The sequence below is a fragment of the Neolamprologus multifasciatus genome, chromosome 15 (genome assembly GCF_963576455.1).
Source record: "Neolamprologus multifasciatus chromosome 15, fNeoMul1.2, whole genome shotgun sequence".
In the NCBI taxonomy this organism is placed as follows: Eukaryota; Metazoa; Chordata; class Actinopteri; order Cichliformes; family Cichlidae; genus Neolamprologus; species Neolamprologus multifasciatus.
In genome coordinates this window covers 9,956,571-9,980,350 of record NC_140453.1, presented here as the reverse complement: position 1 = coordinate 9,980,350, position 23,780 = coordinate 9,956,571, and the positions used below count along the sequence as shown (strand labels likewise).

Below are 23,780 nucleotides of genomic sequence, written 5' to 3'. Positions count from 1 at the left end.
CTCCTCTGTGCCGCAGTGGAGCTTAGGGTACAAATGAAATTCACAAAACTTTACATCCAACAATAATGAGTAGCCTGTATTTGAACTAGTTTCAGCTGTTCTTGAAGTGTGAAAGTCATGCTTGTTCAGAAAAAAAAAAATTTGCTTCTAACTGTTTGTTAATTTCAACCCTTTCTGGGCACATTTATTTATTGATTGTGAATTAAACATTTCAAGGAGTAGGATGAGAGCTTCTTTTGAAATCTTACACCTCATTGACTGTAACCGTTTTGTCACCTCTGGGCACGGTTCCAAAATTTCATTTAATTTGACTCCAAAGAACAGACACTTCCTTAAAGAACAAGCCTGCTGACGCAAATGCACACACCCTTTAACTAGCTGTTGTTATTTTATGAGTTATGCTCCTTATCACTTCTAAATACTGACAAGACACATTCACACAGCAGTAATTCATCATAAAAAAAAGGGCCTCAGGCGAACTCACAATAACTCAGACAAAGAGTTGTTTCAGGGCAAAATTGGATAAAACTGGGTGTGCTTAACATTGATTACTATAAGTGTTATTCTGAGTCAGCTATTGCTCTGTTACTTAGCCATGACTGGCAGACTGATGTTTTGTAGTTTGTTAAAAGCTTTCACATCCCTTCTCAGCAACAGAAAGCTATCAGGGGGATGGCTTTCTGTGAATACAAAGCCAAGCCAAGCTGAGCTGTTGTCAGTGTGGCACGTAGGCGAACTCAGCTGTTTCATCATCACTGTGCTCACAATTACACCAAGGCAGGGATCTCTGTCTGTCTCCCTCCCTGCAATCCTCTCATCCTCATCATTGTCTCCCTTCCTCCTCCTTCTCCTCCTCCTCCTCCTCTCTTTCTACCAGGCGTATGCTGCCTGGTTCCTCCCCTGGGTTGCAGCACCGACGCAGGTTGGCGTCACAGTGGTCTAATTTTACTGCTGTTGATGCTGATGTTAAAAGAAGCAATAGGCACCTGCTATTTCTGCAGCTACCCCGTCTCCCCGAGCCCGCAAAAGGGGTATTAATAAACAGAGTTATTAGATGCTGCATGGTCGCACACGGAAGCTTTATTGAGGAAAAGGGGGGGGGGGGGGGGGGGGGTACTGCTGAAGAGTAAAGGAAAACAGATACTGAGAAATAGGCTGTTATGCAACAGCACTGCAAGGACAAAGCAAGAAACCCTATAAAAGCCAGTCTCATAAAGAACACCATATTTTGCTACTTCAGTGCTTTAAGTGATATTAAACTTGTTCCTCATTTGAAACCAGGCCCTGAAACCAGGAAGCAGAGCAGCAACAACTGCTGACATCTTGCGTGGCTTTACAAAAAAAAGGGTGTGACCACACTGGAAGGCCGCCAACGTCAGAGCTGGTTGGTTATTGTGCGACAGTAGTCTTCCACCAAGCATGTCTTTTACACAGACGCACCACGCATTTCCTGTGTGAAGCCATTAGGCAACCTGTCTTTTGATGATTCTGCACATGATGAAATAGTGGTACAAGGTGAAATGAGCAAATGAGGTGAGAGAATGACATGCAGACAAGATGAGAAGGCTGGGAGAGGTCTGATGACACAGTGAGGAGCAATAAAAGCAGAATAATTCATCTGCAGAGATGCCAATGGAAAACACACACAAAACACACCACCGAGATTTATGATCAATGATTACTGCATAAGTGATCCATTTATTGCCTTCATGGTCTCCTGCGTAACAAGAGGCAATAGATGCCCCCACCCCGAGACCTTCAGTTTTAATTCATACTGCATACACAAATTATGGGGGTAAGGGATTGGGGGAGATTTAGTAGATTATATGAAAAATTCATTTCTAGATCTTCCACATGACCTTTTTAACTAACAAATGGCATTTGGATGCCATGCTGTCACTTCAACAAGATCCACATTTAGCATACAGTCACAGCATAAAAATAAACCCTTATCGCTCATGCAGAAGTTCATTTAATAGGTCGACAATGCTGTCTGTGCCTTTATGAATTATTTCTGAGGACTCCTCTTTTTCCTTTTTTTTTCTTCCTCGAATTATGCTGTAACTCGCACGTCTTTTGTTCTGTGGGAGGTGATATTTTGGCGAATCGGGGGCCTTCTGATGCATGAGAATTAATTAAACCGTCGTATATTGTGGCTGAAAACGTCACTTTCAGATCCTCTTGCGAGTTCCCTTGCACAACTACAGATCGCGTGCGTATGTCTGTGTGCGCGCGCACGCACGTGAGACGTGAGAAATGTGTCGCATCGGTTACGAAAGCAGTGTGCAGCAAGCCTTTTCCCTCTTTTTAGCAGAGATGTCGGTGATTAAATCGGCTCTCCCTGAGACCGGCAGAGGGGGAAAAGCCGAAAGAAGAGAGCGTATATCTGTTTTAGCGGGGAAAAAAGCGCTGATCGAGCTGCCCGGTTACTTTCTGTTGGCAGGCGGCAGCGAGCAGCAGACTCCTCGCAGAGCCCTATATTTGGACACGGAAGTCTAAACGTCATCGCGCACGGCTTGCGATTAAAAAAATGGAAAGAACGCACTGACGTAAGAGCCACTGACATAGTTAACCCTGGCAACAGGCGGAACAATAAATAGAGCAAGTGGAGGTGCAGGGAAAAAAGATGGCTATGCCTTATATAAGCTAATTTTAGCATTATTTTAATAATTTTTGAAAGCATTTTACTGGAAATGCTTTTAATTTACTACTCCTGAGAATATTCCCCTCTTTTTCTCTTCTCTTTCATCTTTTCTAAAATTATTTTTCCTTTGCCTCTCTTCCCCTAAACATGGCGGGAGGTTTCTTCCTGTTAAAAAGAGTTTTTCCTTCCCGCAAAGTGCTTGCCCCATGAGGTGACTGATGAATACCTCTGACTTGAACTGAATAAATATGTAAATACGTGTGTGTGTGTGTGTGTGTGTGTGTGTGTGTGTGTGAGAGAGAGGAAAGCAACACACCCAGCCAGCACAGATGATTGAATTGAAATATCACTATCTTTTTATTTACATATCTTACAAACAACATTCTTCTTTACTATCTCTTTCTCTATTCCTCTATGTGTAAAAAAATAAATTTAATAAATTAAAAGGACTAATGTTTTCACAGAAAACTTTGGCTAGACCACTCAGACCATGGTTAAGACAATGCACGTGTTTTTTTGTTTGTTTTTTTCTTTTTAAAATTTCACAAACAATTCACATGTTAACTCTCACATTCCATTAACCAGAAAACAAACTGGATCAATAATAACTATTGCTCTGAACATACATCGATAAACAACAAGTTATGTTATCTAGCACCATATAAATCATATACGAACTCATATAACGACTAGGTGGTATTAGTTGAAACATGCGGGAAGGGGTTTTTTTGTTTTTGTTTTTTAAACTTGCTACATTGGTGTTATAGGCAAGTATAGATAAAGGCAGATAAAAATCATAAATAATTTAATATAAGTCTGTTCCATAGCCCTGTGATCGGCACATCTACGTAAGAAAGTGTGCTTTGATAGGAAGAATCATTGTTTCTTGTACAGTCTTTTAGAGGGCCAGCAGGGTGGGTGAGCTGAGGGAGTCGGAGGACTGCTCATTGCTGCTGCTTCCTCTCCTGTGGGCGACGCCGCAGGTGGGGACGGTCTCTGCCTCTGGGAAGGTGAATACAAATGAAGACGTGTAGGTAGTGCAGGCTGGGGTGCAGGTTACTACAGGTGTGCACAGGGGCTCGAAGTCATTGGTATTAACTGAGGTGTGAAGAGCCTCCCACTCCTGACCCGTGTAGAGGGAGCTGGACAGGTCGACCTCTGGCACAGACCGTGCCGTCTCCATCTCTGTCTTTGCCAGGAGATCCAGAGACTCCTCCAGGACAGAGGACTCCAGGTCTGACATCTTGACTGTGCTGCTAGAGACGGTGGCTGTGGAGAGGACGGCGCTGGCGCTGGAGAATATGGAGTTGGAGGTTGAGGTGAAGGTCGAGTGGCTGGAAGCGATAGCGGGTGTCTGAGAGACGGTGATCTGTGGCTGGGTGGACACTGCAATGGAGTGGCAGGAGTGGGTAGGAGAGAGGGAGGTCAGGGGGAAGTCTGTGCCCAGCTCAGAGGGGATTTTGCAAATAGGCTGGTGGGCAGCCAGAATGAACTCAAGCCTCTCCTTCTCCTTCAGCAGGTTGGCGATATCATTCTGCAGGTTGGACTTCTGGTCTTCCAGGATATCAGTTTCCTGTAAGAGAGAGAAATGGAGGAAGTTGCATCAGCTTGGCTGTTGGATAGCTCTGCTATAGCTCTGACAATAAACATGTTTCAATGAGTGATGGTAAATCTGATGGGATACTTACAGCTTGCAGAGTGTCTGTAAGCTCTCGCCTCCTGTTGCGGCATTTTGCTGCTGCCTGCTTATTCCTCTCTCTGCGAATCCTTCTCTTCTCCTCTTCCTCAGGTGTCATCTGCACATGATAGAAGGTAAAAGTTAGGACCCCTGCTCTTTAATAATATTAGTCTATGTATATACATAACACTTCATGAACGAATGATAATTACCTGTTCCACTTTGCCTCTCTTGGTGTGAGCCCTGGACACTGCAGATTTCATGACTGCTCTTGAGTATGCAGGGCTAGGGCTGGAGGTGTAAGGGTGAGCTCCGTGGGAAGGGGCCACTGAGGAGACCACAGGCTGGACCATCCACTGAAGATCTGGGCTTGTGGAAATGGCTGTGACTGTGGGGATGAAGGAGGCACTTGATGCTGTCAGGTCTGTGAAATCCTGGAGGAAATGAAGTAAAAAAGGAGATCGTCAGGACGTTTGGTACATTATCAGGAGGGGTGGCAGCATTGCAAGATGTCTATGAATGAAGCACGGAGGGTCTATAAAAAGCTGGATGGTTTAAAAATATCCTTATGATGTCAGCTATGACGTTACACTCTCTCTATGGAGTTTTCAGGTGGATGAAAGAAGCTTGCCTTGCACTGTGTGGTGTGCAGGTCAGAGTTATTTTTTAATATATATATATATATATATATATATATATATATATATATATATATATATATATATATATATATATATATATATATATAAACTCAATGGGTGCTTTTCTTAATTTCCAACCAGCCTTTTTCATTATTACCATTATTATTATTTGAAAACATCAAATTTAAGCTTTGTCAGTTTAATTTAGTAAACATTCAAATCTCCAACAGGTTCTTTCTGAGCTGAAATAGCGTGTTGTAAAGATTTAACAATGTTTAAGCGGACATACCTGAGACTGGGGAGATCCCATGCTGGAGTAAGATCCCGCTGGTGACGGGTAATATCCCAGAGTGTCCACGGACGGGGAAGCGGTGCTGCAGCGAGAGGAAGAGTCGCAATCCGCGTTGAAATTGAACATCATCGTTCCTTTTTTTCGAAAAAAAATTTAAGCAAATAAGAAGATCCGGACAAACTCTACTAAGGACGAATGTAAACTTGAGGTCAGGATAGTCCTTTAGTGGGTTTGCGAGAAAACTCTTCAAGCGCTGCTCCCGATCAGTTCTCTTTAGTCGCTGTTCTGCTACTCAAAGTTAGACTGCCAACTCTCCGAGCTGGGCCTTTTTTATAGCGTGTCTGCTGACGTAGAGAGGGGTGTGCCGTTCACCCGACACCAGGAAGGAAAAAAACACCAAAACACTGACTTAACAACGCGGTAATAACACCGACTTTTCCTCGCGCTCCATTTAAATTCAATACACTTTGTTTGCACGAGTCACGAATGAGTCATTTACATGTGATAAGTGACTATTTAAAATGTTTATTTCTAAAACTCGTCTTCAAGAAATGGAATATTCCGGAGCGGGATCCCCGATACGTAGGTATCCATATATGGTGCATCCTGTGAAGGAGGCGGGGCCTGATGGGAAATACACCTTGAGAGTGGCGGACAGCGGCATGACGTTATGTAAAACAACAAACACAGACGCTGTTGTGAAAACTTGAAGAACTGAGATAACAGTGAGGAAAAGTGCGTCCTACACAGCAGGGACACAATTAAACATGCAAATGTGTCTGTGCTGAACAAAATGTACCAAACAAACACATTAAAAAATAAAAATCTGTTTCTGTTTTTTTTAACCCCCTCCCCCAGCCGCGCGCCTCCTTTTTATTTGTATTTTTGAAATATTAAAGAAACTCAATTCTATCGTGCAAACTTTCGGCTTGTAGTTAAGCACTTTGTGATATTCATCTTGAAAGGTGGTATATAAATAACATGTTATTTAAGTACTCTCTAACTTCACTCACTGACTCACTTATCGGCTATTTTTAAAGTGTTTAATTTGATAAATTGTTACACATTTAATGCAAGACAATTCATACAATCACAGAAGGTCCATGTTTGCATGTGTAGGTATGTCACAAAGTACAACGAATAATTAGAATAAAGATAATTAATTTAATTGATTTTCACTTGAGTCTATGGTTTGTCTGTTAAACCGACTTTTAATTTACTGATTTATTTAATTTTTTTATTCATGTATTTTTCTTATTTAATCACAGATGCGTTTATATTCAGTAAGTTACAATGGAATTGTTTCATAGAATTGTCTAAAATATCGCTACATAAACGTTACATGTCAGGACATGGGTGACATGTTCTCCACCCTCAGGTACTGTTTGTACTTTTCGTCTGCAATCCAGAACAGGGCGTGTTTAGCGGCAGAGCGAGCTGATAACTGGTTTTCTGTGTGTACGTTTCCTCGACGACAGTTTACATTTCTCAAAGGAGGGGACGGGGAGGGGTGGCAGTTAATTGTAAAGGTCTTCCCCAAAACCACTAGCAGAGGGAATCCTCAAGATTTACGTAAGAAGCTATGAAACGAATTCATGAAATGCAGGCTTAACGGTGAGCCAACATTGCGACTGCGTTTGCTGTTTAATAACTGTTCATTCTCTGACATCAGCACTTTTTTTTTATTATCCTGTTGACTTGAGAAGTAGGTCTGTGGAACAAGCATCGTGACTTTCGTGCAATATTACCAAAGTCAGCAACATTTTGCTGGTAGTTTTGTTCATCGTTTATTCTTAATAAAGGCGATACATTCATGCACATAAAAAACACGAGCAAAGCATTTTATGAGTTTTATGAAACAAAATTCATACTCTTCTTCTTCTTCTTTTTTTCTCTCTCTCGTGAGTCTTCCGGGAATCCCCTTCTTTAACTAAACAAGCACAAAACAAGCACCATAAGTGCTCTCGTCCCATTAAACAAACCATAAAGACTAAACAAAGGTGTCATTGTGTCAAAAGACTCTAATTCAGGCTATAGGATTTTGCGCTTTCTTTCCCGCGCCAGTGTTTTGTTGAACATTCCTGGTTGTCATAGCGACGCCCAGCCCCTTTCGCGTCAGTGACGTCCATTTAGTTTTTATTTTTACATAGCAAAGAAGATCGTGTGTAATCATGAGGAGGAGCCACATCAACAGAGAAACACCAAACCGGCTTTTTCGGCATCGCCTGTGGAGACGGAACGTGCACACGAACACGTCAGGGGCCGTTCCCGGTAACGACGTCGGAGTGAGAGCTCTACGTGTTTTCAAGTCTCTGACAGTCCTCCCCTTTCCTCGGTGTCTGCGGGTCAACGGAATGGAACGGGACACCAAACAAGCCGTTTACCTTGAGCGGTGTTTGAGTTCTGTTTGAGTGGTTGGCATGAAGGTTGCTGACCTGCACTGTTTGAGTGACCTGGTTTTTGCTAGTGTTATTTCGTGTTGGAATGAGAATTTAATCGAAATAAAATTATAACAATAACAATAATAATAAGAAAGAAAGAAAGAAAGAAAGAAAGAAAGAAAGAAAGAAAGAAAGAAAGAAAGAAAGAAAGGCAATTTCTAAAAGAAAAAAATATATTTTATTGCTGTTTTTGAAAGCATTTAAACTCGTATCCGGCTATCTAATAGCTCAAGTTATTTTCTTTCTTTTTTTTTTATCGCTGCTCTTTGGCTCCTCAAAGGAGAACAGTTCACTAAAATGACCGTGAACTTGGATGCCAGTGGATCTAAAAATAAACTCCACAGTCTTTGCGCATTCACGCTCAAGTTGCTTTGAAGAAAACGACTGTTAGATATGTGCTGAGAGGTGAGTATTGTTCGACCTTTGAACCGCTCAAGCCGACCACCAATAGTGATGTGCCGGTAAATAGGGCCCACGGCGGGGGGGTTGCCACTGCCGGGAAGTACCCGGGAGCACAGAGCAAACAGGGGGAGCCTCTCACTCTATCCAGCGCTTATCCCTTTCACTTGGGTGGATTCGTGAGGTCACATGAAACCTAAATATAGCCCAATCCGGCCCGCAAGTTCTCGTTATGGGAGCAGAATTAGGTTATGCGGGAACATCAATTAAAGCCCGGGCTTTAATTGGTGCCGATAAACTGCATTACAGTCTGTGAGAAAGTAAGTCACGTTGCTCCTGTCTAGAAATTATGTCAGTCACTGGCCTTCTTGAATTCTCCGATTCCCTCAAGAGTGTGTTTGGCACATCTGCGGCTGCACCTAATTGCCACCCTTATATGGAAAGGTGGGTCAAATCCCTCGCATCCTCAAACTAACGCGTGTGCGGGCATTCTTGGCGCAGCTGATGACGCTGATATCAGGTACAGCACAGGGTCAGTCTCTGAGAGCTTGTTTTACTTTCTTTTTGCGGCAGTGAGTGAGTGGGCCACACACAGCCCGGCAGCGTCCGTCTGCGCGCTATCCTTGTGCCACAGCACGCCCCCCCCTCTCCCCCCCCCCCCCCATCTCCTCCCGGAAATACCATATATGGCTCGACCATTCGGCGATTGGCTGCTTGGCTTCAGCGACAGTTCTGTTGCTGGAGCTCTATTCATATGTAGAGACAGGTGAAAGGCAATGTGATACGTGAATGACACTTAATTATGACGGCTTATAAATAATCAGGCAGTGTGCTGGAAGCTTTGTGAAATAATTAAATTAATGCCGGATTTTATTTTGTGTCTATAAATAGAAGTTGGAACATTAGTGAATAATCATTGTTCTAATGTGGACAGTTTGGAGGAGAAAGAATCGGGGAAGCACCACACTGGCTATTTTAAAACCATTTATTAATGAAGCCTATTACACTGCCTCCACTTTCCTTCTAATGCATTGAGAGCTCGTGTTACCGTAAATGCCCAGAAGCAATAAACAAAGGCTAAATGTCGAGAACATCTGAGGGCATGACGGGAACATATAGCCTGTGATGCAGATGCTGCATACATGAAGTGACGTAGTTCATTCATGGCGGTGGGCACCTTTTGGAGGGAGGGGTGCCACTTTCTATGTGCACACTTTTTTAAAAAAAACATTTGAGTTCTGATAATAAGCTGAAATTAAACAGTGGGCTAGTGTTGATTTTTACGCACTTCAGTGATTTGATTGTTGAACTGTAAAAAACCCCATCTGCTAACCCCTTTCTCCAGTCACTTCTCCCTCGGTGAAATGGTTCGGTCTCACCACACAGATTTCATTCATAAAATTCCAGCTCACTATAAAAGGCGGGCCTCTCCACTATGTGCACAGTTATGAACCTGGCAAATGGAATATAGGCGTCCGGGACATCCGTTTTCTGTCTAGCACAGACTGACTGTTCAGTCTCTTATGCGGTGATTTAATTTTATTTTGAATTTTTATTTTTTAATGAAACCATGCATCCAGACTCCAGCACTGAGTTCGACTTATCGTCCAGCTGTAGCACAGCATCGCCTGGCGGGGACACCCCTGGGTGCAGTCAGCATCCTCCTGACTCGCTTTCATCATCAGTGGACAGCACCAAGGTAGAGCCGGATCTCATCATTACACACACAAAAACCTGATCACAAAGCGTAATCTTGTGTTTGACGCATGCGGGTGATAGAACTGCATTCCTCAAATTCTTCACATTTTTATGAAGTCATTTTCATGCACTGCATTTCCCCTAGCAGAATTACTATCCCGTGTTGGAAAAATGACTAGAAAAACATGCGTATCTCTGTGGAAAATCCCTAAAAAAAATTCCCCAACAAACAAACAAACAAGCAAAAACAGCGCAATGATATTATTATTTAAATAAAACTGTTTGTACTGCTGTCTGCTTCACAGTCTTCGTTGCAACCTTTTTTTTTAATCTATCATAAAAACTGATGAGGATGTGACACGATATGAAACGAGGCTGGTTCTGAGGTGTTTACAAAGAGCAGATTTTTTTGTCTTCTTTGACATTCCTTGGGCAAATGATTGATGTAACATTTAAACATTGCTAAAGGTCAGCCAATAACGTGGTCACCCATTCGTCAGATACGCTAAATTAGTATTTTACTGCATGCATATGCATGTCTGTCTGGTGTGGGTTTTTCCAGAATACTGAGACCAGTGCAGCAGCCTCCTTTGTTCCGACTGTGACTGCAATCTCAACATCGCCAGAACTAAAGTGGATTGTGCAGCCTACAGTCATCACATCTGCCTCTCCGTCGCCCTGCCGTGCAAAGCCCAAAACTCATGCAGCGACCCAGTCGTCTTCCCGGCCAGGTGCAAACAAGGCGAGAGCCAGCAACAGGAAAGGGCCGAAAGAGCAGGTAAAGAGAAGAGAGGGGTGAGCGGTGATGCTGATGTGTCAATCAACCAGTCAATCAATCAGTCAGTACAGCGAGCAATCGAGCACTCTGTCTCTATCCCCACATCATCCCCAACGACCTCGTTTCCACTCATTAAGCTTAATGTGAAAACTGAGATATCGCGATATTTTAGCGGGACGGGGACGCAATTAACTGCTTTTTTTCTTTCCCTGTCGTGGGAAATAAAGTGTTAGCGGATTGATCTGAATAGTTTGCTGCGGGGAGTCAGTCATAAGCTGATTGGATCATGTTTAATTGGTGCGGAGCGGTTACTTTGGCGGGGGTAACGAGCTCAGCCTTGTTTATGTGCGGGATAGGAAATTGCATGCAATGCGCGTTCACGTGACTGGCTAGACCGTGCCAGTGGTGCAGCATTTTAACGCCTGAACTGAGAGTCTTCACCGACCACATCAGCATTCACTGCATAGGAGATTTTTTCTCTCTCTCACTTTGGCACAAGAAACGGTGTTTAAGAGCCAACTGCCGACATGGCAAGACTTAGTGGGATGAGCGTTTAAATTAATGGGCTATTTCTGATTGATTTTAGCCTTCCAAAGAGGAGGAGGAAAGGAGGAGGATCAGGAGGGAGAGGAACAAAATTGCGGCAGCCAAGTGTCGTAACAGGCGGAGGGAGCTGATAGAGACCCTTCAAGCTGTAAGTAATGCTTTGTTAAATCATTATAGAGGATTCATTCTCACAGTATATACATACTTCCAAAGATGAATAATGTCTCAGTTCACAACAGCGAAGCAGAGCGGTAGAGCCACATAGTTTTTTTTTTGTTTTGTTTAGGGTTTTTTTTTTGTGCTTTGCTCATGCTCTTTTCTTTTCTCTTTCTCCCTCTTTCCCTCAGGAAACTGATACTTTAGAAGAAGAAAAGTCCACCCTGGAGACAGAGATTGCCAGCCTGCTGAAGGAGAAAGAGAGACTAGAGCATGTCTTAGCTTCCCACCAACCGTCCTGCAAACTCTCCTCAGATGATGACGGCAATGGTGATGATGATGAGGGGGATGATAAGGAAGATGATGTTGACACAATGCTGCAGGATCCACCGGACTCCCCGCAGCTGCTTTCCATTTTAGAGAATGGAAAAACCCCAGAGAGCAGCACAGCTGGAGAAGCCCATATTGGTCAAGATATGAGCAGCGTCCCTTGCATCCCTGCTGCAGCCATCTTGGGAAACTCCAACATCCTTCTGTGTTCCAGTGCAGAAGAGGAGGCTCTGGAGGAACTGAAAGGAGATGACTTGGATGACTTGGTGCCCAGCATACAGATGGAAGTGATGCCCGAGACGGCCGCATCTGTCCCTGACATACTACAGAGTACTGACCTGAGTGGGCCCTTCTGCCTCTCAGACTGGGAAACCCTGTACAAGTCCGTGGCAAGCGACCTTGAGTCTCTGAGCACCCCAGTCATGTCTTCCAGTCCCACTTGTAGCAATTACCGCACAGTGTTTTCCTTCAATCACTCCGAGATTGATTCCCTGGCTGACGGTTCCGAGTGCCTCAAAGGCAGCGTCGGTGCATCCGAGTTAATGAAAGATAGTCTTAACTCGCCCACACTCCTGGCCTTGTGAATGCAAAGAAGTTATGCAACAATACTGTATTCTAACCAGCCAACAAGCTCCAGTCGCTTTCAAATAACCTTTTGTAGTGTGAGTTTCGATGTCGTGCATATACCTGAAAATCAGAGATTGTGTATACGCAGTGTTTTTCTGTGACTGTAAACACGGTTGAATTCTTCCATGCTGTTGCTGCAGTTGTCTGAGATGAGACCTTGTGCTAGTAAAATGCATGCAAATACAAGTCATCTGTAATCCAAGAAGAGATGGTATTGTGTTGTTAAAAAAAAAAAAAAGCTCTGCGTGTGGTCTGAAACGAGATCCTGCTGAGTAGCTTAATATATGTGTAACACTGTTTTTGACAAAGCTGTGTTGTAACAAGTGAATTATAGAAGGATACTAATATGTAAGTGTAACATCTTGCTGTAAGGTGCCCCCCCCCTCCCCCCCGCCTCCAGACCTGAACTGACATTTCCTTTTACATTTGTTTTCCATGAAAAACAAGATCATGCCATGTATTTTATTGAGATGTATTTTATGACATAGTTTATTTTTTTACTTATGAAAATATAGATATGCAAAAAAATCAACAACAAACAAACAAAATCAGAAACAAAAGAAAACTAGAAACTAGATATTGATAAAATATGCTGAAAATAAAATACCACAACTGCAATTAATGCTGTGCTGCTGTTGTTATTGATTTAGGAGCATTCATATGAATAGATAGTCGGCACCACAGCCTTGCTTAGTTGGTGACTTTACATGAAGTTCCTCAGCAGTTGAAGAAACCATGAGATGCCTTAGAAATGTGGTGGGAGGGGGACGAAGAAAAGCTGAACACCTTCAATGCAAACTTCATTTGTAATAAAACTGCTTTAAACCCAGTTTAAATATGAATCTGACCAACCAAACACTCACTAAAACGTCAGAAGAAGAAAAATCCTAAATTTAAGGGTGGTATTAATGATGTTCTCGTCTCAGTATCAATCCATAAAGACGGCATTGCGCCTATTTCTGGCTTCGGGATTACATAAAGGAGACGCGTCGTGGACGGAGACGTGTTTGAATTGAGTGAGAAGCAGCGCAAACAGCAGGTTAATTATTTATTCACAGCCTGCTCTCTGCTCCACTATTGTCACGGTCAAGGGAATCCGAGCGCACACACGGCAGCGCAATGCGTGCTGTGCGTGACGTCAGCACGCGATTGCCGTTTCGTTTCATTTCCTTTGACCATATTTGGGTAGTTGCAGTTGTTTTGTATCCATAGAAACGGGTGTTAAATTTCGGAGCTGGAGAAGAAACGATCCAGAGGAGAGCGCGAGCCTCATTAAAGACCAAGTTTCTCATCAATTACGGAGCGGGTGGTCACGTGACTGACGATAAGCGGTGCAGTCGGTAATTTAGCGGTGCCGAGGCATTTCTCGGAACAGCAAACGAAGGGTTTAATGAGGGATAAACCACTATCTTCTCCACAAGGAGAAGATAGTGTTTCAAGCTTGCAGTAAGCACGTTCATCCTAGAGGATTACTTTTGATCCTTTTTTACTCATAACACAAAGTCCTTTGCAACAAAGCACACGGCTTGCCTGTCATGCCTTAACAGTGAACAGTGCAGTTCTTCTTTTCATCAGTAGGGGTGGCTACAGCGAGAGCAACAGCAGAGCAGAGAACTTGTCATGTAATGAGGGGTGCAGGGCTTTCACTTCCCCCTTTGAATACCTCAGTTGTTACGTTTGCACAAACAGACTTAACCAAATCGAGTTGTTCATCTTTAGAAGTTATCAGTGATACTTAGGAAAGCATGCGATCTGCCTGTTATATAAGATAAGATGACCTTTATTAGTCCTACACGTGGGAAATTTGTTATTAGGGTTATCTTATTAAAATCATCTTATATTTAAGTCCTCTTACTGTAATTGACGCAGCTCAGTTTTAGTGTATCTGCTAGGGTATTTGTGGACTTGAAGGGACTCGGTTTACAGCATGCATATTTGGTTGACTGGTAGATCTAAGCAGGCTACAGGTGTGGATGTGAGAGTGCAGCACATCTGGAAAGTATTCGCGGTGCTTCACTTGTTTCACATTTTGTCATGTTGCAGCCTTATTTAAAAAGGATCCAATTCATTTTTCACCTCAAAATTCTACTCTCAATATTCGCTTGAAATTCTCGCAAATTTATTAAAAATAAATGTACAGAAGTATTCACAGCCTTTGCCATAACACTTAAAATTGTGCTCAGGTGCTCCCTGTTTCCACCAATGATCTTTTAGATGTTTCTACACCGTGATTGGAGTCCACATGTGGTAAATTCAGTTGATTGGACATGCTTTGGAAAGGTACACGCTTGTCTATATAAGGTCCTACAGCTGAAAATGAATGTCAGAGCACAAATGAAGCCGTGAAGTCCAAGGAATTGTCTGTACACCTCCGAGACAAGATTATACCAAGGCACAGATCTGGGGAAGAGTACAGAAAAACTTCTGCAGCAATGGAGCAAAGGCTGTTAATATTTGTATACATGTTATATTTTTGTCTTCAGTTGTTAATAAATTAATAAATTATGGGGTGTAGTGTAGAATTTTGAGGTGAAAAAATAATTGCATCCACTTTGGAAAAAGGCCATAACAGGACAAAATGTGGAACAAGTGAAGCACTGTCAATACATTCCAGTTGCACTGTATACGACACTTGTAGACAAAGTCCACATATTGGCACTGTGAAACTGACTGACATGGCATTAAGGATGAGTTATTTTACTTTTAAGATATTTTCTGAATGTTTATTTGCAACAGTGATGCATTTAAGCACAAACACTGTAATAAACCGAGGTCATTTCTCAAGAAATAATGTACATTTCAAGCTTTGCCTTGAATGCCTGATCTGCTGCTGATAAATTGTTTGTGGCTGGTTCAACTTTTTTAATGGTGCATAAACTAATCTAATTAATTTGGAAGTGCCAGCAACATTCACCTTTGCAGATATTAGACAAACTTCAGTTCAGTGTTTCTGAGGGTCCTGTGTGCTTTTCTTCACCATTTATCTCACGACTAAACTTCTTGTTCTTCTTTTTATATATCAACTGTGTGCGTGTGATGTCCTGGCGCATGGCTATTTCAGAGCGCTGACGGATGGGCCCGTCAACAGCTCTGATGCTTCGTGACTCACTCACTCCGTCCACTCCACTTGTTCCATCAAACTATGTGTGTCCAGCAGCGTGATGCTTCTCACCTCCAGAAGCCTGTTTCACAGTTGTACCATATCAGAGAGCCAGAGTTGTTCACGACCAAACTTTGTGTGTGAAATGTGAGCGGTAGGAGTTTTTATTTTAAGAGTGGGATTGAGGCCAGGGATTGCTAAGTGAAAGAAGTGGTTTTTTGTTCTCTAACTTGAGCTAAGAAAAAGCAGCAACGTCATCAGAATGAGAAGTGGTGACGCTGCAAGCATTAAAATATGTTTGCAACAATATGTTTTTAGGCATCAAATGCAAGCACAGAAATGGGCCCTTTCATTGTTATATGTTTTTTTATCGGATATTTATTACTGATGCATCATGTAGCATACTGTATGTTGTACAAGCAGCATTCTTAGGAGCTTGGACAGAAAGACTTCTTTAAGTTTTTTGAATACGTTTTTACATTTGATGGGGTGAGACAGTAGTTTCACCCAAAACCTCTGCTGATAATGAACCACGCCTTTTTCACACTTTGGTTCATGTGATAAGGCACATGATTAATAGTGAGTCAAAGAGCAACTTAAAGGACAACACTCACTGTCCGTCTTTTGGTTTTAGAACCGATGAAGCCTCTTAAATAAGAGGTGAAACATCTTTAAGAAACTTGAAGAAGTCCAGTTGCTTTCTTTCCAAGCTTCTTAGACTACCATGACCTGGATGAGCACTTAAACAGACATTAGCAGTAGTATTATAACACTGAAGCTGATCAAAGGTGCCTATTTATTTGCAGCATATTCATAAACCCATAATATATGTTATAAACTGCTTGTTTTTGTGTAAAATCTCAGTCTGTACAGCAGCCACAATGATCACATTAGAGACATTTAAATGTAGCATAAAATCCAACCCCCTTAATTCATGCATCCAAATCATTGAATTCAGGGGTTTCAATCACTTCCATGGCCACATGTGTTTAAAATCAAGCACTCAGGCATGCAGACTGCTTCTACAAACATTTGTCTAAGAATGGGTCGGTCTTAGGAGCTCAGTGAATTCCAGTGTGGTGCCGTGATAGGATGCCACCTGTGCACCAAGTCTAATTGTGAAATTTCCTCACTACAAAATATTCCATAGTCTACTGTTAGTGTTATTATAACAAAGTGGAAGCAATTGGAAATGACGACAAGTGGAAAGTTTGGTAGAGGGGGGGATTATGTTGTGTTTTTATTCTTTTTAGAAGTTGCACTTGACCCCTTAGGAATTAAGGGGTCAAGTCCCAGCTTTATGAGTTTGGGAAAAGTCTCCGTCCTGTTCCAATATGACTGTGCAACAGTGCACAAAGCAAGGTCCATAAAGACATAGATGATCAAGTCTGGTGTTGAAAAACTTGACTGGCCTGCACACTCAGCCAAACTTTGGGATGAGCTAGAACAGAGATGTGAGCCAGGCCTTCCTGTCCAACATCAGTTTCTGACCTCACAAATGCACTTCCTATAAGAATAGTCAAAAATTCCCATAAACACTCCTAAACCTTGTGGTAAGCCTTCCCAGAAGAGTTGAAGCTGTTATATCTGCAAAGGGTGGGTCGACATCATATTAAAGCCTTTGGATTAAGAATGAGATGTTCCTCAAGTTCATATGCGTGTGAAGGCAATATAGTGTAGGTGTTTGGAAAATCTTCTTTAGTACAGATTATTTCGTATTAAAGCGACTAATCATATCACATTAATCAAATAATGTAAACATGTATTTTACTGCACTACCGTTTTCTACCTTTTCTGTTTTGGTTATATCTTTGGTGGTTAAACATAATGCTGCCTGTGGTGGAAGAAGTAACCATATCTCGATAAAACAATAGCACCACAGAAAACTGCATAAAACATTCTTTTTTGGTACCTGAAGGAAAAGCAAGAATAAGCAGCATTAATTTTCTAAGTTGATGTGACAGTAGCATTAGGCATTCAGCAACATCTATGAGCTGCACCTCCCCAAGGCTTTTCCCGTTGGAGAAGAAGTGGGCATGTTCAGGCAGATTCAGTCTCCTCTTGCATCACCTGTAAATGCGAGAAAAGCTTAATCTTGAAGCTCAAGTTCAATAACCTTACCGTCAAACATGTAATCTTAAACTGTCCCTAGATCTAGGTGGCAAGAATAAACAAAAAACTCCCACCTGAGTGTACAGCTAAATATATTATTTACACCTCTGCCTTACTCTGACTTGTTTGAGTGTTTCCTGTGTAAAAGAGCCTGCGGGCATGTAGTTTGTTTTTAATGTACTGCATTTGGGATTTGATAATAATCAAATGTTTGCATGTTAACAGCTTTATAAAGACTTAATCCAACATCTGTGCACATTTATCAGCTCAGCTGCAGGCTGGTTAGCTGCTACTTTCCACTTATATTGCTTAGACAAAGTCACCACTTTCAAATCTTTTCTTTTAAAGATTTGAACAGATTTGTGGCAGCCTTGTGTTTTGTTATGTGGCCATGTGGTATTTACATATGTTTCCGTGTGTCTGTGTTTATAGTTGAACTTAAATGAATTGAGCGAAACATGAAGAAGCTCGAAAGCTTTCAGGTTGGACTTATTTCCAGCGATATCAGCCCCCTGTAGTATGTCTCACATCGCTTGCCTCGGTTCCAGATTTCCATCTTTCTGTTATTCATCACGTTGCTCAACGTTTCCAGCTCTGTTATCTCACATACCTTCTTACCAATCTGTTTCCTGCTTGCCGTCATATTCCCGAGGAAGTGCTATATTTGCAGGGATAAATCAATGTCATGTGCTTTTTGGGAAAGGTTAGGTCACCTGATATGGGTAATGCTGCCAACAATGGTGCTGGTACGTGCGTGAACTCACCGTCTCCTTCCAACTGCAAGATGGCACTTTCAGTATTACATCAGAAAGATCTTGTGCTGATTCAGGAGTTTATATTGAAATGGCTGACTTGTTCTTTTCTTGAGTACCAAACGAATAAGTTGCCACACATACACAAACAGATTTGGATTGTTACAGGAAGGGAAAAATGTGCTTCTTGTAGGATTTGATGCACCATGATATGGGAGGAAGAGTAGTGTTATGATAGATGAGTCTGTTGTGAAAGAGAAATGAAGTGTGTAGTTGGCTTGATTTCCGTGAATAGAGTCTGCTAAAGCACCATATGTAAGCATTTCTGTGTGTTACACCTGCTGCTGCATTGTAAATGCTTCAGTTGGTGTACTCCTTAATGTTGGCATGTCGCCACAAGAGTCAAAGTATGAACAATGTGACGCTCGCTGAATAAACTGTGACAAAACAAGAATTTCCATTTGCTCCGGTGCTGTCAGAAAATGGGAAATGTCATTCTGTAGTAACACAGTATTTCCAAAGGCTGGCAAAACTCAGGACATCTGTGATAAAGTTTTAAATAACCTGAGCTGTCGTGTGAGTCTTCGCACAATTAATAGACACGTTATGATTTAGTCTACAACTGTCTGAGATTCTCGGGAAAGAAGAAGAAAGGAAGGAAGGAAATCAAATGGAGTAGTGTTAAAAATAACATTTAGTGTCTGCAGCGTGGAGGTTAATGAGTCAGATTTTGTGTCTGGAGGTGTCTGGTTCACTGGGTATTTCCCAAAGATGTGCTGTTGGATAATATTACAGCAAAACATTTAACCTACGGAATTTATTCAGGCCAAGGGTTTGGAAAAGATAAAGAAGTGTGACTGAACTTGTTTATCAATTTTAGAATGTGATGAAGACTTGGAAATGTAACAAATGATTAGAAAGACAGAAAAAAATAAATAAAAATGCTTACTTGCTTTTGGCAAAAAATATTTGGTTTTGCTTTACCTTGACTTCTGACGCCCACGTACTATGAACTCTGCACGAGTTTGGCAGAGCAGCAAAACCACAAACTCCACTCACTCTCCATTAATCAGGGTGGCAGCTGCTCAAAAGTGCACCCGAGTTCGTGCTTTAATGCAAAGCAGGATTGCAGCAGACAAATAATAAAGCTCTTTATAGGCAGGCGTTGAGGTACGATTGCAAAGGTTTAAACAGGAAAGTAGCTTTAGAAACGTTGTGGTTTACACATCCTGAGACAGACCTGGATTTTCTTTACCAGCACCCTTTTTGGTCATTCCTGTGCACTGTTACACGCTCACTAAAGATCTTTTTCCTTTAACTAACGTGCTCTACACACTTGCCTGTATACCACGCTGTGTTATTTTCTTAGTTTCATTATCAAGGCTCATTGTTTTTGTGAGTAACGGCTCTGTCTTCGAATGTCAAATGTGCACCATGTGTGTTCATGTAGTGAGTGACATTTCTGGCTGCCTCCCTGCAGGCACAAAGGAACCCGGCTGAAAGCCTACACCTGCAAAGGGAGTGTTACCTCTGTTTTAACCACAGACATCCAGGACCCTGTTTTATAATAATCCGTCTGGTCATGGACTCAGTTCTGCTTTATTAACTCCAAATGTCTCCCCTAAAAATTTGTCATCTGCGTTAAGAGCGACTCTGACGCACAGTCGGCCCCGACCTGCCGTCAGATGCGAGGCATAAATCACAGCAGAGAACCAAATTAGAATCTAAAAAAAGGAACAGAGCGGGGCATTTTGGTGAGCCTCCAATAACTCAGCCGCTTTTTATAGGTCGAACAGTTGAGCTGGCATCGTGCAAAACCAAAACTGAGCCTAAGCTGATGTTGAAGATAAAAACATGACACGCAACAAAAGACACTGAGGACGGCTTGATGTGTTAAGATAAGGTGCTTTTAAAGCAGTTTGAAGATTTACCAGAAAACAATAGCAGTGTTTGGGGGTGACAGCGCTGTTTACATCCATTTTCAAATTGTGGCACAACTTCTCAGCTGTATCTGCAATGTATAAAAGGAGATGCATAACTCAACACTGCGATAAAGTGAAAGAGGGCAAAAAGCAACTCCTTATAGCAACAGTTTGTTTGTAGCCTTTTAAAACAATAACTGCACGTCCCTATAAGTAGAAATGTCCAGTTAGATGTAGTTTCTGTTGCCCACAGTAGAGGGAAGCATTAGGAAGAGGCTTTCAGAACTTTCTGGAACCACCTTTAGAAATATTTCAGCACAATTTTGTTCACGGTTGTTTGGTTTTTTTTTCTCTTTTATGCTCAATCAGGACAAGGAATGAATAAAGAAAACAAAAATGGTCATTCAGGGTAGCTATTGTGCAAATAACGTGCAGGACTGACTGTATTATTTGTGCAACAAACTTCCTTAACCACATTTTTTTTTTTTTACCTTCGTGTTGAACTTTTCTAAGAAAAGGTATGCTGCAGCTGCAGCTGTACCTTTGAGAGCTAAAAGGGTAAAGGGTGAAAAAAAAGGTGAAAGAAGCGCAGTGAAACTGTGGTGCCAACTCTCCAAAAAACACCTTCAGTTGTAGTTATGTTTATGACACAACAAGGAAACTGAAGTAGAAACTTGACAACTGAAAAGCAAGTTGTCAGATTAAATTGAAAACAACAGAAATGACCTTAAATATCCCCTGAATTATACTGCTGTACTATAGTTTTTCCCTTAAAAAACATAAATCCCCTAAAAATATGTATGTGTCCTCTGTAAGTAGTGTACTTTATTGAATAGGCAGATCATACGCAATCCAGGCTTCAAGTTTCCATATGACAGAGCTTAAAGAAGCCTATTTACAAACTAAAAGTGAAGTCAGAGATTCTGCTCATTAACATGCACGTTAAAATCAGATATGAGGTTGGCACAAACTTTCCACTTTCATTCTCCACAGCAAACATGAGATCTTAGTTTTCAGTGGAAGAGTTCAAAAACATTTAATCTCCAGATGTTCAGTTGAGACTTTTTTTTGTTTGGTTCTTTGTTTGTAGGCTGCAAGACTCCAATGTCAGCATTCCTTTGTGAGGCTATGCTCAGACTAGGTTTTTCCAGGTATTTGCATAAAAATATTTTTTAAATCTATGCTCAGTCAATTCATAACACTTCTGCAAATACGCTGCAGGCTTGTGTGATCTACTCAGCAGTAATATCACTTTAATAAAGATATTAGTACATGCAAGCAGTGTATATGCACCACGTAAGAATACCCAGGTTAAATAAGTGCTCCCACAAGAGTAGAAAGATTACTTTAATTACTACGTTTAAGTTTTTTCCTTCTTCTTTCTTGTGAATACTTGTTAATGCTCATATTTTTTGTAGTCATTTTTATCTTCATTCATCAAGTGCAATCATATAATCTAAGAGACACGGAACAGGAAGGAAAGGCTGAGGTATGTCAAATTACACAAGACTGAGAATCAGTGGCAATACGTCTTATGGACTGATAAATCCAAATTTGACGTCTTTGGATCAAATCATTGTTGACGTGTGGTGAAGAGGTCAGGGGAGAGGTGCAACAGTGAGCGTCTACAGCCATCTATAAATCACAGGGCAGGTCTGTCAGTCAAGAGTTCAGGCTGTGTTGAATAAAATATGAATATTGTGTTTCACTCTTGGTAGAATTGCACAAACTCCCTTTTCAGTTTTTGCCTTTAAAGTGCATTTCCATTTATATTTGTGTGTTTCAATAAAACAGTGCACATATGTGCTGTTTTCCCAGAAAAATATAAAGAAATTGGAGCTCCTTCAAGATTTTTGCACAGTAGTTTATATCTTATTTATATTCAAATGAAAAACAACAGAAGGAAAGGGGAATGTTAGAGGCCTTATTGGTCACAAATCAATACATTTTCATATGCACTAAACTGGTAAGTCATAATTAAACCATGCATGGATTGCTTTCATATCTTTGGGCCTCTAAAAATGTCTTAAATCAGGGAAGTCAAGCTGATTTTACATTGTGGGCCACATTTGATCTTAAGTGGGCCAGACTAATGAAACTCACCTTTCTGTCAGAGTAAACACAAATTGAATTTAAATATCTTAGAACTGAAGAAGCTTCTCGGATGAGAGGTGAAACCTCTTCAAGAAACTTGAAGAAGTCCAGTCAAGTTTCTTAGATTACCATGACCTGGATGACTGAGAACCTTCACAGACATGCAAATGGAATCCTTAAGATATCATAATATGAGAAAAACAAGTGTGATTTTAACAGCAGGTTACCGTTTTCTACCTGAAAAAGAAATGCTACTGCAGTACATCTGTCAGCACAACTATATGGACTTAAATTATAAGAAATAAATGAAAGATAGAAGGTTCTGTAATTTGACCAGACTGCCCTGTAATTATATAAAAAATGTGTTGTTGTTTTTTTTGTTAATTTACAAAAAAAAAAAAAAAAGCAGATGGTGCTATAAAAATCTAACTTTACCTTTAAATTGTATTATTCTATTATTATATCTAGTAATTATATTGCTTAATTACTCAGGCCAATCTGGATGGCCATGGGTGGGGTCGTTATTAATAGGAAAAGCTGTAAAACGTACTAAAATAAAGTTAAAAGTCCGAAATTTGTGATCTCTTTCACATTGTTCAAAGCCATCCAGTAGGCGGGACTGAAGTCTTTGCACAGGCAGTCTCTGCCCCCCTGGGCCTTATGTTTGACACCCCCTGTCTTAAATTAACAATGACTATGAAAATCTCTTTGTGTGTGACTTGTTAGCGCTGCACGTACTGATACAATTGATAAAAACTATCACATTTCAACATAACCTTTTTATTATAGGCTATAAATAACTTACTACTTGGACTGGTAGTCTATATTTTTGTTGTTGGCAGTGCCAAACACCCGCAGCTAAGATGAGTGCGGTGTGTTTACAGTCACAATTTTATTTATTGACTCGTTTATTGCCGTGGCAGGCGTGTATTTACCCGGGAGTGCGTATCTCTTTCTCTCCGTGTGTCCTCCGGGCTGAAACTTTCCTCTCTGCAGTCTGTGTATGTTTTTTCTTGTTGCTATGGGCGGGGCCTCAGTCGTCCTCCTATTTTCATCCATGCTTACGTCTGACGCAGCAGTTCCGCATTCCTGAGCCGAGTTCAGTACTTAAACGGGCTGATGCAACGACCTCACTTAGTCCCAAAACCCCACATCCGACTCCTGACTCCCACACGGTCCTCCTAATACTGCGGATTTTTTTAGGACCTACAACAGGTAAGTGTGTTAGCGAAGCGTCGAGATATGTGCTGCTGTTGCCTCCTAGTCTTTGTTTCTGTGTTCGTATTTAGCTAAAATGCCAGGCTTCGTGTTTTTGCATTTTTCTCACACTTTTTTCACTACGTTGTAGACATTTACCACACATGCATTTTTTTCCTCGGTATGTATTACAAATTCCCGTGAGACATTTATGTACGTATTCCTATATTAAAACCTACTGTCACTCAACTGCTCGGGAAAGTCCTAGTTTCCTTACAGTTTTAAAGTTTTCCGTGCTCCTACCGCAGAAGTCAATTTGTTGCGTCCGCAACCATTAAGCCCGTTGTTGTTACAACTGTTGTAGCAACTGTCG

The 23,780-nt window shown here is 41.4% G+C and overlaps 2 protein-coding genes and 1 long non-coding RNA gene across 3 annotated transcripts; 1 reads left to right on the top strand and 2 right to left on the bottom strand.

Moving 5' to 3' along the window:
- Positions 1–2,977: 2,977 nt before the first annotated feature.
- Positions 2,978–5,572, bottom strand: fosab (Fos proto-oncogene, AP-1 transcription factor subunit b). The gene is made up of 4 exons (XM_085132507.1): positions 5,253–5,572; positions 4,535–4,756; positions 4,333–4,440; positions 2,978–4,217 (listed from the first exon to the last, which is right to left on the bottom strand). The coding sequence occupies exons 1-4, from the start codon at positions 5,382–5,384 to the stop codon at positions 3,543–3,545; spliced, it is 1,137 nt and encodes a 378-aa protein (XP_084988633.1). The 5' UTR covers positions 5,385–5,572; the 3' UTR covers positions 2,978–3,542.
- Positions 5,573–6,735: 1,163 nt separating this feature from the next.
- On the top strand, positions 6,736–13,331 carry LOC146501576 (protein c-Fos-like). Its single transcript, XM_085132506.1, has 4 exons — positions 6,736–9,794; positions 10,356–10,571; positions 11,158–11,265; positions 11,465–13,331. Exons 1-4 carry the CDS (start codon positions 9,666–9,668, stop codon positions 12,185–12,187), a joined length of 1,176 nt encoding a protein of 391 aa, XP_084988632.1. The 5' UTR covers positions 6,736–9,665; the 3' UTR covers positions 12,188–13,331.
- A 1,280-nt stretch (positions 13,332–14,611) lies between these two features.
- LOC146501575 (uncharacterized) lies at positions 14,612–23,225 on the bottom strand. The gene is made up of 3 exons (XR_014869301.1): positions 23,146–23,225; positions 20,126–20,205; positions 14,612–17,400 (listed from the first exon to the last, which is right to left on the bottom strand). It is a non-coding gene; the product is annotated as an uncharacterized LOC146501575 (long non-coding RNA).
- Positions 23,226–23,780: the final 555 nt, after the last annotated feature.

Bases quoted from the DNA above. Each gene is read 5' to 3' on its own strand.
- fosab (XM_085132507.1), bottom strand. From the start codon at position 5,384: ATGATGTTCAATTTCAACGCGGATTGCGACTCTTCCTCTCGCTGCAGC. The intron at 4,757-5,252 runs GTATGTCCGCTT...CATTTCCTCCAG, and splicing joins TGGGATCTCCCCAGTCTCAG to GATTTCACAGACCTGACAGC. The intron at 4,441-4,534 runs GTAATTATCATT...TATCATGTGCAG, and splicing joins AGAGAGGCAAAGTGGAACAG to ATGACACCTGAGGAAGAGGA.
- LOC146501576 (XM_085132506.1), top strand. From the start codon at position 9,666: ATGCATCCAGACTCCAGCACTGAGTTCGACTTATCGTCCAGCTGTAGC. The intron at 9,795-10,355 runs GTAGAGCCGGAT...GGGTTTTTCCAG, and splicing joins CATCAGTGGACAGCACCAAG to AATACTGAGACCAGTGCAGC. The intron at 11,266-11,464 runs GTAAGTAATGCT...TCTTTCCCTCAG, and splicing joins TGATAGAGACCCTTCAAGCT to GAAACTGATACTTTAGAAGA.